The sequence below is a fragment of the Mus caroli genome, chromosome 8 (assembly GCF_900094665.2).
Source record: "Mus caroli chromosome 8, CAROLI_EIJ_v1.1, whole genome shotgun sequence".
In the NCBI taxonomy this organism is placed as follows: Eukaryota; Metazoa; Chordata; class Mammalia; order Rodentia; family Muridae; genus Mus; species Mus caroli.
The window spans coordinates 18,948,315-18,966,434 of record NC_034577.1 but is presented as its reverse complement, the minus strand read 5'-3'; the positions used below and the strand labels follow the sequence as shown (position 1 = coordinate 18,966,434).

The 18,120-nt window shown below is 42.8% G+C and overlaps 1 protein-coding gene across 1 annotated transcript; it reads left to right on the top strand.

Annotated features, from left to right (window-relative positions):
- The first annotated feature begins 4,796 nt into the window (after positions 1 to 4,796).
- Positions 4,797 to 8,982, top strand: Tcim (transcriptional and immune response regulator). The gene is made up of 2 exons (XM_021170771.2): positions 4,797 to 5,096; positions 7,390 to 8,982. Exon 2 carries the CDS (start codon positions 7,685 to 7,687, stop codon positions 8,003 to 8,005), a length of 321 nt encoding a protein of 106 aa, XP_021026430.1. The 5' UTR covers positions 4,797 to 5,096; positions 7,390 to 7,684; the 3' UTR covers positions 8,006 to 8,982.
- Positions 8,983 to 18,120: the final 9,138 nt, after the last annotated feature.

Genomic DNA, 18,120 nt, shown 5'->3' with positions numbered 1-18,120 from the left:
GTTTGTTTCTTGCCTAGTTTTCTGAGCTCTGTTCCAATTTCAGCCACTATGCCTGTAAAGAAAAGTAAGTGCTCGGAAAGACTGGTATATTTGTTAGTGTCTTTTACCAGCATTTAAAAACTGTGGGTAAGCATAAGTAATATTACCGCACTTTCAGAATTCATATGTATACATGTAAAAAAAAAAAAAGATTGTGAATTAAGCTGCAGAGTTTCTAACACAATTTCTAACACAATGCGATTTTTTTTAAAGATGTGCCTTCCTTGAGCTTATTTATGTATGGCTCTCTTTTCATCTGCAGGCACCTATTAGACAGTCTTACTGTTTCTGCTGCATAATCTTTCCAAATAGCTAACATGAGAAGCATTGTCCCTGCTCAGGTGAGTTTTACCCACAAAGCATTTCAGAGTTTCAAGGCTGGGCTAATGTCATCACTGGAGAGGCAGAGGCAGGTGAATCTCTGTATTCAAGGCCAGCCTGGTCTACAGAGTGAATTCCAGGACAGCCAGGGCTACACAGAGAAACCCTGTCTCAAAAAAAAAAAAAAAAAAAAAAAAAAAAAAAAGGAAAGAAAGAGAGAGAAAGAAAAAAGAAAGAAAGGGAGGAAAGGAAAGAAGAGAGAGAGAGAGAGAGAGAGAGTTAAACATGTTCGTTTGCTCTGACAAGAGGCCAGATGTGGCACCCCACTTAGGAAAATAAAGAACAGTAAGAGGGTCTTTATGCATGGCTGCAAGTGCCATCTGTGGTACTGCAGTGTTCATTAAACTCCAAGGCACACACCAGAAATCCTCATTTCTCTTACATCCACTTTGAGAATGGTGGACCTAGCATAGCATGCCATGGCCAGATGTGTGTTTGGAGTGGGCGGGAGCTCAAGGTGGGAGGAGATTGCTCACAAAGACTGACTTTAGCTCTAGCCATAGATTCTAGAAACACACGCACTGCTATAGATATTACAAATACCTCATGCTCACTTCCTTAGGGAAACACGCTGGTTCATGCGCATAGCTGTTTTCTTTCTAAAGGATCTATAAACACCCAGGCTCAGTGTTTGAATCTGGACAACTAATTAAAATTTCAGAAGGAACAGCTTATCTTCAGTTTCTATTTTAGGAAACGGTTCAAATATAGACTGATGGCTTAACCAAAGACAGCTGTTTCATTTCACATGCAAAAGCATCGTTCAAGAAGAGGCATTTTGTTAAAAAAAAAAAATGGCTTGTGCTGTAATTCTTTCCAGTAAAGTTGGGGTTTTTTTTGTTTTTTTGGTTTTTGTTTTTTTTTTCCCCACAGTTCCACAGAAAAGATTTGGAATTGCATTTGGATCTTAGGTGAAATTTATTATTTCCTTTCTCAGATATAAAATAAATGTCAGGCTACATTTTTCTAAATAAAACTACTACCCTTTGTTGTAAGGGTATAACAATTAAGGACTGAGAATGTCGTTAACCAAGTTTCCTGGAAAAAAAAAGTCTTTGCTAACTTTAAAAAGGATTAGCCATAACTATACTCAAAAAAAAAAAAAAAAAGAAAAGAAAAAAAGAAAGAAAAAAAAGAAAAAGAAAAGGAAATCTGGAATGGGTTTCACATAAGAACATAGAATATAATAAAACTCTCAAACCAAATGCTGAGGATAATCATTTTTAGGTATAAAAAACTGGAGCAGGTTGAACTCTGGATGAAAAGCCCCCTTATGCTCCTCCACCCAGTCCTCTCTGGCTATATCTCAAATGCTAGATATTTTAAAGACTTTTCTTAAATCAAATAATTCAAACCAACAATGTCTTTGAAGGAGGCAATACTCTGGGTTCTGGATTTACATGCCAGTGAGGTAAAGACAGCGGTAGCAAGACTGAGTTCTTGACTGTTGTTATTGGAGAAAGAAGGCGTGGGGATCTCGGGGGATCTCAGCAGAGCCCTTGCTCTGGATCCCAGATTATTTTCTGGTTATATTCAGGCCGTTTGGTGTACTGTATGCATTACCAAACTTGGCTTCCTCCCAAATTCTGCCAGCTCTCAGGCTCTTTGTCTTATGCAGCTACCAACCTGCCTAAGAACTGGCCCTGGCTTTACCCTCCATAAAAATGATTTATCCTCCGTTTATTTTCAAAATACGTTTAGGATAAGCTGATCACTCTCTGAATACACCATTGTTGTTTTAGTTGTTTTTGGTAGTCCAGTAGTCAAAGTAATTTTTTTTTTAAGGTAAACTGTAAAAGCTTGAGTCACTCCTTCTGCAGGCTTGGATTTAAAAGCCTGTCTTGTTTTACTCACAAAGAGACTGCCTCCCTACGGCATCAGAGCCCTGCTACCTGCCAGCACTGCGCTCCTCTCCTCTCCTCTTTGCTGTCTGTTTTCAGGGCATCTTGTCTCTATGTCCTTCCCTGGCTTCAAGCTCATTTTGATCCCAGGACGTTTGCTTTCTTCTCTGCCCCTGGAGAGACTCTTTTGTCTAGATCCTACGTATATAGTCCTATATCAAGTCAGCTCACATGCAATGCATGGATCTGTTAACCTGTTTTTCACTGTTGTTTGAGCCTGGGTCTTTCTTTGTAGCCCTGGATGGTTAGAGAACTTTCTATGTAGGCAAGGATGTCCTAGAACTTCTAGAGACCTACCTGCCTCTGCTCCCTAAGTGCTGGTATTAAAGGTGTGTGACATCATGTCTAGAAAGCTCTGCCAGTCTGAACAAACCTTTTCATTGTGTTTTCAAGTGTCTGTGGTACTTATAAATGTCTCTTTGGGTACAGTTATGCGCTCACCTGTTTGTTCAACATTTGTAATGATCGGCAAAAAGGACAATATCCATTTCCCCCCAGTTTGCTCCTAAATCGCATGGTATGCTACCTGGCACATAGTGGGTGTTCAGCTATACCAGCGAATGAATCTATAAACTACTGACTGAACTCCTGGAAGGGGGAGTGCAAGAGAGTCAGATAGAAATGTCAAACTGTAGGAGACACAGGAATGGGGACACATAGTCAAGAAGTTGAGCAATGTCAGGCAAAATGCAGAGCTGGCTGAGAAGAAGTGACGGCCCACGGTGGCTTCCTCAAAGGGGACCAAGATGCTGGGAACGTTCTTCTTCAACTTCTGGAACATTCCATGCTTTCATGTGTAAATGTGAAATCCTATTTGTATGTCAAAATGCTTTATACCAAAGCAACACCGCGTCCTTATTGTCAAGGCCAGAATGCATGTGGTGTGGCTATGCGGCTGAAGCTTAAAGCTCAGATTTCAATGGTTTGAACCTTTAAGTAAGCACTTTACTCCTGAGCTCCACCACAGGCTTGCTGTGGTTTTCCCTACAGGAGAGGTAAGTAATCCGGGTGAAGGGTCAGAAAATGTTTTCAGAAGGGAGGTTGGAGATAAAAATAGTGTCTATAAACAACTTGGGGTCTCACCACTGGTTCAGTGTCTCTGAGTCCGTTGCTTTCCAATGGAGCAGTCAAGGGCTGGTGACACCTATCCCCAGGCTTTTAGGAGGGATGTCCTACATGGACAAAACAGGTATGAACAAAACTGGTATGTCTACTTGGTAAATGCTTCTTTCCCCATGTTTTCTAAATCCCTTCATTTTGAGCGCAAAACTAATCTTGCAAGTTTGTTGTGCAAATATTTAATCTCTTCGCATAATGAGCAAATACTGGAAAATTAACGTCCAGAAGGAACTACACAGGCCACGAAGACATTTCCTTTAAGCCACCCTCATCTGCTCTTGTCTTTATTGCAGGGATTAAAAACTGTCAGGTGTCCAGGTGCAACCCAGGAGTCCCCTTGAACAGTTTTCAATCCTGTCTTCCACCTCAGTAGCTGAGAATAGTTATGCAAGGAGGGGCGGAGGCAGGGGCAGGTGCAGAGGACTTCCCAACAGCGTGGAGTTTCCCTTGGCAAGGGCCATCAACCGGCTTTGAGTCATATTTCTGGGCAACAGAAATTGACGTTGTTTTCCTGTGGACAGGCTTGTCACCTACACCATTTTTGAAATTCCTTCATGTTTCAAATCTGTGTGAATGCTTTTAGGCAGCCCTTCACGGGTGGTGCTCACTGTTAGATATTTAAAAAAAAAAATAAAACAATTCACAAAGACAGAGCTCAAAAATACTCTGGCTTCAGAATCAAGGAATCCCGAGTTCATGTCTCCATAGCTAAATGGCTTGAAAAGTGTATTCCATTCTGTCTGTTACAATAACAGATCACCGCAGATTTCTTGGCATAAAAGAATACAAAGTTGTTGCCATGCATGTTAGGAAGGCTGAGGCCTCAACTCAACCTTCAGGGAGTGCCTGAAGTCCTTCTGGGTGGCCTGAGAGGGAACCAGAGAACTGGAAAAACCTGTATTCCTTGGTTTGTGACTCTTCCTGCCATTTTGAGAGGCCGAAGCTTGGTGTCTTTAACTTCTAACCTTCTGCCTCTGTCTTATAAAAGACTTGTCATTCCGTGGACCCCCTCCTACGATAGGATGAATCTCTACACCTCACGATTCTCAACTCACATCTGTATACTCTCAGTGGGTGACCATGATGGAGCACAAGCCATCAGGTACCACAGTAGCTCACATTCAGAACAATCCTGTTACTATGCATGACTGTGATGGGTGTGATCCAATCACCTTCTTACTGGATCCGAGGCACTATCCCAGGGTGGGATTCATGCGTGGTGTGTAAACATGGTCAAAAGCCAATGACTGTGGATGTTATAGGCTCTAGGTAGAAACCTATACTCCTTTGCTAAATGGATACGGTGTCAAACTGCCTTCTAAGCATTTATTTTTATGCTCATAGGTTATTGCTGCTAGAATCAGAGAATACGCTCAGATCAGAGAAGCTTCTGTTTGGAGAGCGTCAAGACTGGGCAAGGCACAGGGAATAAGGACGGGTGCATGCTCCTCTCCAAGTGGGGAATGTGTTTCAGTCTCAAAAGGCTCAAGGAGCATCACAGATGAGGAGGAGGGAAAGACACAGGAGCCAGACAATGGGGACGAGTATTGTCAAATGCTGTCTTCTGGGCATGGCTTGATGATTGGATTCACTAACTCTCAATAGCTGTGGTCACCTGCAGAAGATGAAGCCAGTTAACATCCCATATGGAGAGAGGTGAGGATCATGAAGCCCCAGCCTTTCTCTGGGAAGCAAGTGCCAGTAATGAGATGCTGGGGAGAGAGAGTAATATTCTTCAGTGGTGGGAGTAACTGGTAAATTGTCTGTGCTCTGGTAAAACAAACAACAAACAAACAAACAAAACAACAAAACCCTGTTCATATTCATGCATGTGACACTAAATAAACTCAGTGAGTCATTATAAAATAAAAGTAAAACATGAAGAAGTAAAATACAAGACGTGGTTAAGAGAGGGACTTAGTGGGATGAATAAAGAATTCAGCGAGAGTGGGACATGGGTGTAAGAGGGAACAGGAGAGTGAAAACCACCAAACTACGTTATATCCATGAACAAAATTATCAACGAATCCAGGGGCTGGAGGCATGGCTCAGTGGTTAAGACCACTGCCTGCTCTTCTGGAGGACCTGAGTTCAATTCCCAGCATCCACGTGGCAGCTCATCACTGTCTATACCTCCTGTTCTAGGGGATCTAATACCATCACAAAGACGCACAAGCAGGCAAAATTGGTAAACAAAAATGCCCATAAAATAAAAACAAATGGGGCTGGAGAGATGGCTCAGTGGTTAAGAGCACTGACTGCTCTTCCAGAGGTCCTGAGTTCAATTCCCAGCAACCACATGGTGGCTCACAACCATCTATAAACCATCTATAATGGGATCCAATGCCCTCTTCTGGTGTGTCTGAAGACAGCTACAGTGTATTCATATGCATAAAACAAGTCATTCTTTAAATTTTTTTTTTTATATTCAAAAAGTTATTGGGGTGGCCCCAAGAACAATGCCCTGGGTGCTGGGTAGAGAAATGGTATGGGAGAGTGTTGCCCAGGATAGAGAATGCAGGATAAGCGGTCTCAGCTCTGGTGAGAGGACAGAGTTGAGCGGGCTCGGCTTGGGAGGAGGTGAATCTTCAGAAAGCATCCCTGCCCGCAAAGGGTAGGAAATAGACATTGGAAGAAGATGATCTCAGCCAACACCACAGATGCTCACAAGTGCACTAGACCCCCCATTGCTAGAACAGCTAGGATTTTACCAGCTCATATTGAAGGTCTCCCAACTAACCTGTTCCTCCCCCGAGGTATCTGTATCTCCTGGGTGACTGCCACTACAGTCGTCAGTGATGAGGGTGACAGTTGAGCTGGGGCCCTCTGGCTTGGACATCTCCTGGGATTTTGTAGAAGTCCCCTGCCCCTTATGTGCTTGATCAACTCTGGTGCATATTTATCCACAGTGAATATTTCTTTCAGGTAATAGGAAGACATTGTAATTTCATATAATAGTCATATCTTCAAGTAATAAATTAAAAGTTGAAGATAGCTTCATTCTGATTACGCTGAGTGATTCCAAAGTAGCCTTCAAAACAAAAGGTTTTGAAAAATGCAAAAATGTCTCTCGCCTTTCTCCTAGTGAGACATAAACTTTATTAAGGTAAAATAAATGATTTTATTTCTATTTTATTCATTTAATTTAATTCTGAGACAGGGCATTCCTGTGTAGTTCAGTCTGTCCTGCAGCTTGCCAGTCTGCCTCAGCCTTCTAAGACAGATGGGGTTATAGGTGTGTGATTTTCTTACCTATAAGTGAAATAACATAAAAAGTCCATTCTAGTTTCTTGGAGGACCAGAAAGGACAGTAGAGATTTGATTCACAAAGAGGAATCTTTCGGTCAGATGAAGGTAACATTTAGCATAGAACAGCTGTACGTATCTGAGTCTTGTGGATAGCAAAAGTAATAGATTAAAAACGTGTAATGAAAATAGCATCATTCTGATAATGCTGAGTGGCTCCAAAGCAGCCCTCAAAACAAAATGTCAGCTCATTCCTTGTGGGCATTAAGTACCCACAGCACCTCCATTAACCTTTGCTCCTTGCTTTTGAATAGTCGTTGCTGGCAATACCTACACAAGATGGGGAGCTACCATCTGCCGCTATTACTGTTTAAATTGTAGTTCCCAGCAGAAATTACACACAGCACTCAGGTACAGTTTGAGATTTGTGCTTTAGGGCTGAGCCATGTCAGTATTCTGTCAGCAAACTTTAGCTCTAGAGTCAGATGTCCTGTCCTCCCAAACATTTTTTTTTCTTCTGACTTCCTCACCCTCACCCTGATAGGGACAGGCAAAAGGCACACAGACCTAGGCTGCCAGGGTCTGGCCCACACTTTAAAACTTTTGTACTAATTGAAACTCTGTTGAGCTTGGCAGAACTCCTTGTTTCAATCTAGGCAAAGGTTTGGAGCCTTTTCTCTCTCTCTCTCTCTCCTGATTTCAGCTTCTGGAAGGAAGAGCCAGTTTGTAAGGCACAATGCCGTCTGAGATGTAAAGAGGCAAGCCTGTAGCCAGCTATCTCTAAACAAGCTTTGAAATGCATTCTAGCATCCGGAGCCAGATCTTTGGCAAGGCAACTGTTAATGTTCTGTGGTTTTTTCCTCCCTGGGATCAATGTGACGTCACCAGTGTAATTTGAGTCCCGAGCTTTGTTCACACTTTAAATAGCCGTCCTGGGACGATTTTTACAACAGACTCCCCTGGAAGTGCCCAAGCTGAGCAGTGGAAGACCCACATCGATGAAAGCCAAGCCAAACCACCAAGCCACCAGCATGTCCTCGTCTCTTCGAGTAAGCCCGTCCATCCACGGCTACCACTTCGACACAGCTGCTCGCAAGAAAGCTGTGGGCAACATCTTTGAGAACATAGACCAGGAGTCCCTGCAGAGGCTCTTCAGGAACTCCGGAGACAAGAAGGCAGAGGAGCGGGCCAAGATCATTTTTGCCATCGACCAAGATTTGGAGGAGAAAACTCGAGCCCTCATGGCCCTGAAGAAGAGGACAAAAGACAAGCTTCTTCAGTTTCTCAAACTGCGGAAATATTCCATCAAGGTACACTGAGCATAGCAGGCTGGGTAAGAGCGTATCCACCGATGGACCTTTAAAGACCCAGTGAGCCTGCCAGCTCTGGCACGGGCAGTGTCCCGCGAAAAGGCTTGAGAGCTTCCTCCGACAGGACCCCGAGGATGGAAAGGGACAAACATAACTCACCAGCTACACAGACTTGCAACTCATTGCAGCCCTGAGCTGTCCCACTGGGAGCCAAGTGCCTTCAGCAGGCGTTGAGAACTCTCACAGCAGGAAAGGACATAGCCTGAGAGGATGGAGGCACTGACCAGAACACTGTGTTTGTGGGGACTGAGTGCACGCACCCAGGGCCCTTGGCAAGGCCCTAAGACTAAACTCAAACCTAACTTGGTTTTTGTTCTTGTTGTTCGGTTTATTATTTTGTTTTCTATTTTCTTTTCTTTTCTTTCTTCTTTCTTTTTTTTTTTAAATATTGAAGTGGGGAGGGAGAGGGAGGGAAGAGAAGGAATATGAAGCATAAGTGGTTTACTGAAGTTTTGTGTGTGTGTGTGTTTTAAATCTGAATGTTTAAAAATGTGGCTAAATCTCCGTGCTGTTTATTGGTCAAGATTTTTAGAGATCAGTAATTGTCTGCTTGCATTGAATACAATGCCTAAGACAGTGCACCCCCTGGTGTTAAAGTCAAAGAACTGGATGCCTTGCCCAGCCCAGTAAAAACCCACAACATGGGCTATGTTTCTACGGGATTTGTACACATTTCAAAATGGTTTGCACAAAGCTGAAATAATGGGGCCCTTCATAAATCTGAAGGACTGTGAACAGCTTTCTAATGTGCTTTTTAAAACTCTCTGACTAATGCTAAAATATAATTGAATTAAATGTCCTCCAGACACTGTAGTGAGCATTATGAAATGAATATGGGAGATTTTAGAAGGATGCCGTGGTTTTTTTTTAATTATTTATTATGCATTGTAAGTGATACATAGCCCTAATAAATTATTATCAACTTAGCTTCACTTTGCTATGTGGTGATTGGTCCCCAAGGGAAAAATATAGGATGGTAAATTTTGATCATTGTAAACTTTTCTAGGGGTTGACTCTAAATCTTCCAGAATAGCTTTATGCTGATTGCCAAACTTTTCCAAAACAAATTACTGCGCCAAGTGTCTACAGAGCCTTCTCCCCACCCCCATTTTAACTTCATGGCATAGATGAGTTTCCCACAGAGTAATTTGGCAATATCACTTTTATATATCCATAATCTATCTTCATTTTTGTGAAATTTCTCCTCTGTCACTACAGCAGATACGTACCCATTTATTTCTTCCTAAACGGTATGTTTTGAAGTTAGAGTGAATTATGATGAAGTTTCTGTGGGTTATTATAATATTAATATCTCTTTCCTTATTGCAGTATAATTTATAATAAAGCATTTCTAAAAAGGCATAAGCCAATGCCCACTGTGCTTTCTTAATAGAAAGGCAAAAAAAGTTTCCAGAAATTCAGCAAAGCTACCAAGTTTTCTCTTTTAAGTTTTTCTTTTTTTGTTGTTGTTTTTTTGTTTGTTTGTTTGTTTGGATTTATTTTTTGTTTTGTTTTGTTTGACAGGGTTTCTCTGTGTAGCCCTGGCTGTCCTGGAACTCATTTTGTAAACCAGGCTGGCCTCGAACTCAGAAATCTGCCTGCCTCTGCCTCCCAAGTGCTGGGATTAAAGGCATGTGCCACCATGCCCAGCTCCAAGTTTTCTCTTTTAAATGCTGAATATGCTATATCAAAACAAATGAGCTATATGGAACCTTTCAGGAGGGTTAAGGCAGATTTTAATTTTATTTTTCAAATTAATGAAGTTATATACCTTACATCCCAATAAGCCAGAATTTTAAATACAAAATTTATAAAAAGAAAAGAACATAGTTAAACATCTGTACTCTGTTATTAATTATTGAGTTGTTGAAGGTCATTACACATTGATCCATGGGACCCTTATCTAGGCTTGTAGGTCAGCATTAGATCACTGACCATATATATAAGACCCTGAGTTTCAGGCCCTGGAAATAAAAAAAGAGGGGGAGGGAGAATTATTCTAGAAGTGTGTGTGTGTGTGTGTGTGTGTGTGTGTGATGTGTATGCAAGTATGTGTGCATCCATGTGTGAGTGTGTGTGAAGTGTGTGTGAATGTTGTGATGTGCTTGTGTGTGTGATGTGTATATGAATGTGTGCATATGTGTGTGAGTATATGTGTGTGAGTGTTGTGATATGTATGTGTGTGAATGTTGTGATGTGTTTGTGAATGTGTGTGATGTGTGTGTGAATATGTGTGCAAATGTATGTGATAAGTATGTATGTATGTATGTATGTATGTATGTATGTATGTGTTGTGTTTGGGACTGTGTGTACGTGTAATGTATATGTGAGTGTGTGCATATGTATGTGTGTAAGTATGTGTGTGTGGTGTGTGTGTGTGTGTGAGTGTTGTGATATGTGTATTGTGTGTTTGTGTGAAAAATGCCTATGTGCATTATCTAGGGGGATTATTGATACTCTTCATCAGATTTTCAGATGGTACCAAAAGAAGTTAAGAACCACAGAGGCAGCCTTCAGAGGGGATAGTCACTTGGCCAGAATATGCTCATGAAAGTAGGGACTGTGGAAAAGTCCTCTGTTTCAGTCTCCTGGCTTTCAATCTGATGCACACTGAGCTGTGTGTGTGTGTGTGTGTGTGTGTGTGTGTGTGTGCTCAGAATAAGTGTCCTAGTCCTTATGGGAACCATCATGGGAAATCTTTAAGTTGCACTGCATTCAAAGACAGAGCTGGGTCTGGCTGCCTGTGCCTGAGACCCTATCACTCAGGAGAAACAGGCAGAGGATTGTGAACTCGAGGCCAGCAACTGTCACTGGGTACGATCATGTCTAAACTCGATCAATTAGTCCATCTCTTCCTTTATGCATCCCAATGAAGGAAGCACAGTTCAAATGCTGAACTTAGGTTTAATTCCCCGTATGTTCTCAGAACTCTCTATTCTGATGCTGTTATTATCTGTAGAGTGTAGTGTCATCTGTCTTCACCAATGCGTGGAGGAGAAAAAACGAAAATTCCTCCAATAGCTTGTTACAAGCTTTCTCCCCTCTTTTGGGAAGAATGGAGCGGAATCAGTGTGATTGTACAGGATGATTTTTTAACTGCATAATAAACACTAGTAGTGTCAGATAAAAATAGGCATTATCAGGAAAGCAGAGCCATGGGGTCAGAGAGATGGCTCAGCAGTTAAGAGCATGTGCTGTTTTTAACAGAGGACTGACTTTGGTTCCAAGAATACATACTTGTGTGACTCGAAACTACCTATAATTCTTGGGATCTGATACCTCTCTCGCCTCAGCAGGCATCTGGACCCACTTGTACAACCCCCACACAGAGACATATATATATACAAAATCGAAAACAAAATTTAAACGACGTAAAGGAGGACTGTTTCAGTTCTGAGTTCCCTTTCTGACACAAGGAGGGCCATATGAACTGTAAGAACTTAGTGTAATAAGAGATCATAAAAGCATGAAGGGTTTAGTAGCTCATTAATCCGATCACCTCACGGGGATCACCATCATCGCTAACTTTTGCTGACGTATAGTACCGAGGGCCAGCTAATTCTCTAAACGTATTGTGATGGAAGAGATAAGAGAATGTGTGTCTGGACTGATGTATCCCCATGCAATAGGGCTATAAACTTCAACAACTGGGGAATCTTGCGGATGACATACAACTTAGGAAGAATGGCCTTCGTGCCTTTGGATAGCAGCTTTGATTGTGTTACCAGGAGAGACCAAGCTCTCCTCCTCCTCTGCAGTTCACTAATCAACTGAAAAGATAGCAGAGTATGGCTTCTGTCAGTCATTGTCTCACCTGTCCATCTGCTTACCACGTGGACATGTCCTAGTTAAGCATTTTGGTGGCACTGTGCATCTAAGGCCACATTCACATTCACAGCTTGGAGCCAAGGCCCCTCCTCATGTCTCCTCTGGGCACTTAGGGGCTGGGGTCTGGTTTTCTCTTGGGGCCTGAGAGAAAGCACAGGCTTGCTGTTCCATTCACCCCGCTTGCTACCTGCTCGCAGCAAGAGGATTCTGTAGCATACGGGATTTATTGAGAAAGGTCTGGGTTGTGGGTCTAGCTACACATTCTTCCACTGTCACGGGTGATTTGAATGTCATTGACATTTCTCTGAAAAGTCCGATCTGCTAACTTAAAAGAGAAGCCACTGCCTGGGGCCTCTTGGTCCTTGCAGAGCACACCAGGTGCCTTTCTGCTTATACAGACATTCCCAGCATGGCCTGGGTATGAAATGACCAGTCCTGCATGGGGAGCTCATGGGGAGAGGTGCTGAATTTGTATCTTATTCACTCCCCCAGCAAAAATGTAGGAGGTGCATAGACACACACACTGTATGAGAAAGTGGTCACATGTGCGTCATCTGTATTTGTGCAATTGATGTGTATATATATGGGTATATACATATAGGCATATCTGTGTATGCATATGTCCATGTGGATATATGAGAATATGTATTTGTGTATGTTCTCATGTGCAAATCTGTATTCTGGTGTATGTATATGTGTATCTGGGTAAGCACTCATGAGTGTGTGAATGTGTCTGTGTATACATGTCTATGTGAGGTTATGTATTCATGCATGTTCTTGTGTCATATGAATATGAGTGAGTGGATGTACATGTGTGTGTGTGCATGAGTGTATGTTAGTGTGTCCAGCCTATATCTATGAGAACATGTGTGTCTGTTTGTATCTGTGTATGTGCTGAGGATTAGCATGTAGTCCCAACCTGGGACATGCTTCAAGATTCCATGAAAGAGTAACAGACAAAAGGGAAACCCTTTTTGCTGGCCCATGGGAATATTGTTCACAAAGGCAGGAGTGAGTGACTCGTGTTTGAGTCTCCCATCGATTGTGACCTGGGGTGGGGGTGGGGCTAAACAATAAAGAGTGACAATTAGAAGATCGCTGAGCCTTTAGGGACTAGCAGGATTGATTTGTCCTGAAAGCAACAGAGAAGCACTGGGGACTTTACATACACCAGCAACACTTACCACCTGGTAGTGCACATCTGGCCTTGAAAAATGATGTGTGAGAGCAGCTGAACTCACAGCTCACTCAGATGCCTCCGGAAGCCCATGGCCTTTCCATTGTGCTGCAGAGGGAAAAGGCATTCAGGGGCCTTTACTTAGTGACAGAGAGCTGCTACATGGCAGCTAGCTACTCGTGACCCAGAAGAAGAAAAGGCTATGTGGTAAGATGGGAAAATGGCAGTCTTCCACACTGCCCCGTGAAAACCTTAAGCTCGGTGATTGTGCTTAGATCGTGCAGTGCACTAGTCTGACTACTTTGCTAGTACTACGCCTGTTTCTAGACATGTGGAGGGTCTGTCACAGGCCCACTAAAGCAATTATATCTCAGTGTGAACACACATAGTCCGTAGATACAGTTCAGAAACCTGCTGGCAAAATTACCTTACAGAATTTTGGCAATAAACATCAGGTCCCCTTAAGGTTTTGCAGAGTTTAGACAAAGCAGGTTGTTCCTGTAGTAACTTTCCCACTGCACGCTACACCAAACACTGCAGACAGGGCTGTGGGGCCCAGAGCACCTCACACCCCGCACCCACTCTCTGGCCTTTGTTTCTTCACCTATGGACAGCAGCAGTACACAAATACCACCAGGCTGAGACAGGAATTCAGGGGAGGAAGAATTCCCAACTCCTCTTTGGGCAAATTCCTTCCTGTTGTCTGTGACTGGATGACTTCTGCCCCGGTTTTATTCTCACAGGGCAGTTTTATCCCCAAGGGCAATGGTGAACTGTACCTGCCTGGCCTCCCTCACTGGCATTCCACCAAAAGCAGGAATTTCTCTTAAGCACAACAAAACCCCAGCGAAAGGTTTTGATCATTAGCAATGCATGCCAGAGACACAAGGTGAGGACAGGGGCCTTGTGTAGGTCTCCTGTGCTTTCAGAGTCTGTCAGTTCTGGGTGGCTGGTGCCTCTGCACACACTGGCTGCTAACATTTTCACTCATTTCCACGACTGAGAGAGGGCAGAGTCTCTGAGCCCATCTCCACTGTAGGTAGAGCTGTTACCATCTGAGTGCCTCCCTGATTCCAAATGCTCCAATCATAAAGTCCGAGATAAGATATTCACCAAGCACCTTGAGCAGCTGGGGAAAACATGTTTTACCAAGATGTTACTTGGGTTACTCTGAGCCTCCTGTCCCTTCATAATGTAAGGCCAAGGGAAGGATCTGTCTCATGGCTTTGAGACTTTCCTTAGCATAGTAATTCTGTCACTTATTGAAAACATATGACTCAAGTTTGGAGGGAAGCCTTGCACTGATCGTAAGGATTACAATCGGCATTGATGAATCTCCCCTCCATTCTGCCAAACTGTATTCTCTTCGAATTTAGTCTGACATTTGGCATACACGTATGCTTATCGTATGCTTATCAGGAGAAGGGTTTGTTTCTGGCCACACTCTCTTCTCATCCTCTGTATGTCTAGCGTTCACCGTGGAAAGGTTTGGGAGAGCCCCGTTAGTCTGGGGGAAGTCCTCTACAACGACACTGGAATACGAGGTCCAGGCTTGTCTCTGCAAGCCTACTCTTATCAAAGGGTCTGGAGAACACTTTAAAATCCAGGCTGAGTTTAATGACCCAGTTTCAGGGGATGGACCCTGCTACCTGGGCATGGCAATTGTTCCTTGGGTGTTGGTACGGCTCAGTCAGCTTGAGAATCACCGATCAGATTTAGATTAAACTAAACTCACTGTAAAGACACAGCACATTTCTATTCATCTGTACAGCTCCAGGTGTGTTGTGGGCCTTGGAACAGTTTGCAAAGACTGACCCGAGGTGTGGTTTGCCCCTTATCATGCAATGACTCATTCTTATCATATCTAATCTAAATAATACCATTACCCTGACTTTCTGTGCCGGGGAACTCTAACCTGATTGTACCAGTCCCCGGTGATTACATCATCACTGAAACTCCCCAAAGTGCATAGTCTCAGCAATTGCTGAGCTTTTCAAAACAAAAAGGGAATGTCTTTTTTTTTTTTCCCTCTTCATATATTCCCCCGCTTGCTGATATTCTGGAACTTTCTTTCTTACTTCAGACAAGTTAGCCTTTTCAAAGGACCACTTAATGATGTGTACTAGCAGCTACTTAAGCGAGTTAGTGCATCAGTGGCTCTGGGAATGCTCACCCCCTGATGCGCCTCATCCACAGAGACTCTACAGGGAAGACAGCAGAGTACCAGGGAGACTCCAGTCAGGAGTGCTGAAGTCAGCACTGGAAAAAGAGCCAGAGACAACAGGATGCTTGCTAAGGGACAAAGCTGCTCTCTGACTTTTCTCACCTTGGCCCTCTCTTCATGAACGTGCTGTATGGTGGATAGCAGACAGACAAACTGAGTAGGCCAAGAGGGTTTATGAAGATCAGGCAGCCTTTTAATTTAGTTTCATAGGATTTTGAGGAAGTTACTTATGCGTTGTTCAACCCATTTCATTATCAACTTATGGTGATGACAATATCATCTTTTAGTGTGTTGGAATCACCGATGTTTGTAGTTTGAATCTGAAATGCCCATGACTTATGTTTGGGTTGCTTATTCCTGAAGAGTGGCAGGGTGTTGAAAGTCTGTGTGACTTTTAGGAGCTGGGAGATATCTGGGAGAAGTAGGGTACCATCCGTGGGCATTCGGCGGTTATAGGCTCTGGGCCTGGTATACTCTCTGTTTCCCAGTCTACTATAATGCTCTCCCTCTGCTGCGAGCCCGGACAGGTATGACTGTACAGTCTGAAAGCATGAGTCAGGGTAAACCACACCCCCTTAAACTGCTCTGTCAGGGATTGGGTTATAGTGACACAAACCATAACTAATACAACCATTGACTGATTAGCTTAAACAGGAGAGATTTATTTCTTCCCGGTTCTGGAGGCTGTGTGTGAGGTCAGGGCTGCTAGTGTCTGTGGCTCCTCTCCATGTAGACAGCAGGCTCCCAAGTCTTTCATATGCCCTTCCTTCTGCGTCTTAGAGTAAGTCACAGATAGACTAGACTAGAGGTCAGTCCAATGATCTTATTTTAACTGATTTTCCTCTTTTAGGGTCTACCACCAAGTACAGCCATATCGTGAGCTATTTCAACACATGGATTTTTCACTGAGGGTATGCCATTCAACTCAGAACACCTCTGTACCTGTCTCTCTAGATTGCTGTAAGTCTGAACTAATAACCTATGTGGCTGTTAAGCTCTTGGTTAAGTGCCGGAAAGGGTGTGTGAACTCTGCTCTTGGTTAAACATTACAAGCACTTCTAGCATAGAACTTAATATAAAATAAGCACTCCACAAGTGCTTGTTTTGCTTTTAACATGAACAGATATCACCTCATCACAAGTATTTGTTTGCAGTTTCAACAGTACTCTTTGAATGTACATTGGCATCTATCTCCTTGGCCCATTAGGGAGAGCCATGGTTTGTATTGAAAGAGCTGTGTACGAGACAGCATGCGGCCAGGGTGTATTTATTGCCACTCCTAAGTACTTGCCTGCTTTTCCTTAAGCATGGTAGCTTAAAATCCTTCCGTGGAAGGGAACAAGTTCCCTGAACATCTGGAAAGCAGCTTTGCTGACATTCTGCTCTGTTGTTTTTGATAGAGTCTCTGTATGTCTTGGTACAGATCTAAGACAGCTGAACACTGTGTCCTGGCTTCTTCCAGTTTGAGTCCTATCACAACCTGTTGCAGCCTGGGCGTTTCATTCAGGTGAGCATGACGAAGGCAAGGAAGTTTCTCAACAAGGAAAAGGTTGTGCTGACCACAGAAGTAACTCTATATATCTTACCTTATAGGGGAAGGATTTTAGAATCAATGGAATGGCTTAGGCAGCTCCATAATCTGTGTTTAAGTAGTGTGGGAACTGGAGAGGGAAGTCTTGCTAATGTTTTACCAACCAAGCTTTGATTTTACTTTGGGGGAAATGTAATATTTGTGTAATTTCTTTATAGTATATCTTATATATACATATATATATGTACATATATACACATATACACATATATAACATATACATATTATATATACATATATATGTGTGTGTATATATACATGTATACATATATATCATACTGTGTTATCCTAAATAATCATTTAGAAAGATAACTTGGTTAAAATAAATCAGTTAATTAATTGACGAACATTATATAGGCAAAATGGCAATTAGAATATCTGATTTTTTGGCTTAAAGCTTTTTACAGTCATGAACAAGTGTCTTTTTCTTTCACATTTGAAGATCTAAGTCTAGAATGTAAATTTTTTTTATTCCTGAAAGATATCAATGGGCCTATATCCATGGATTTCAAATCTGCTTCCTCTCACCCATCTCTTTACATTAGTTTCTTGTTATTTGAAACAGATGTAAAAGGATTGAGTTTTAATTTGAATTTTCACTGTTGCTTTCAGAGAGATCTGTGAAAACACAGGGCAAAGGAGGTGCAGTGGCTGCTTGGGCCAGCCTGAGCTGTATCCGATAGAGAGCCCTGCAGCTAAGCTAAGAAAGAGCAGGATCTCAAGATTCTGGGGACGGCAGCTTGACTTGGGAAGACAATCACGCTAACGCAACACACCATCTGTCATATAAACAGTGACTCCTGATTTGCTAATTAATGGGAGAAATTGAACCACTAAAAAGCAGGGTGAAATAAAGTGGAGGGAAAGGGAGACGGAGAGACCTGAGGGCATTCACCCTACCTTGGCAAGCTCTGAAGGACTCTCCACAGCAGAGCTTCCCTCCTGACCCCTGAGACATACGGACATCACATGTATCAGATCAATCCAACATGTAGTAGCTGGAGGCGAACACTACTGTGCTTAGTACGAACGCCGTGTTTGCCTGAGTGCTTTCTTCTGATCTGGGTCAGTGTCACTGTCTGCTGGCTCTCTGGTGCCTCTGTGGTCAGCTGGTAGCTGGATGACTTATGGTGACCTCTTTCAGATACTTGGCCACGATGTCTTGATTTCTACCTTTTTATTTTTTATAATTTTTAAATTTTGGTCTCAGATGAACGTTTGGTGCTCACCCACAGCACTGCCAT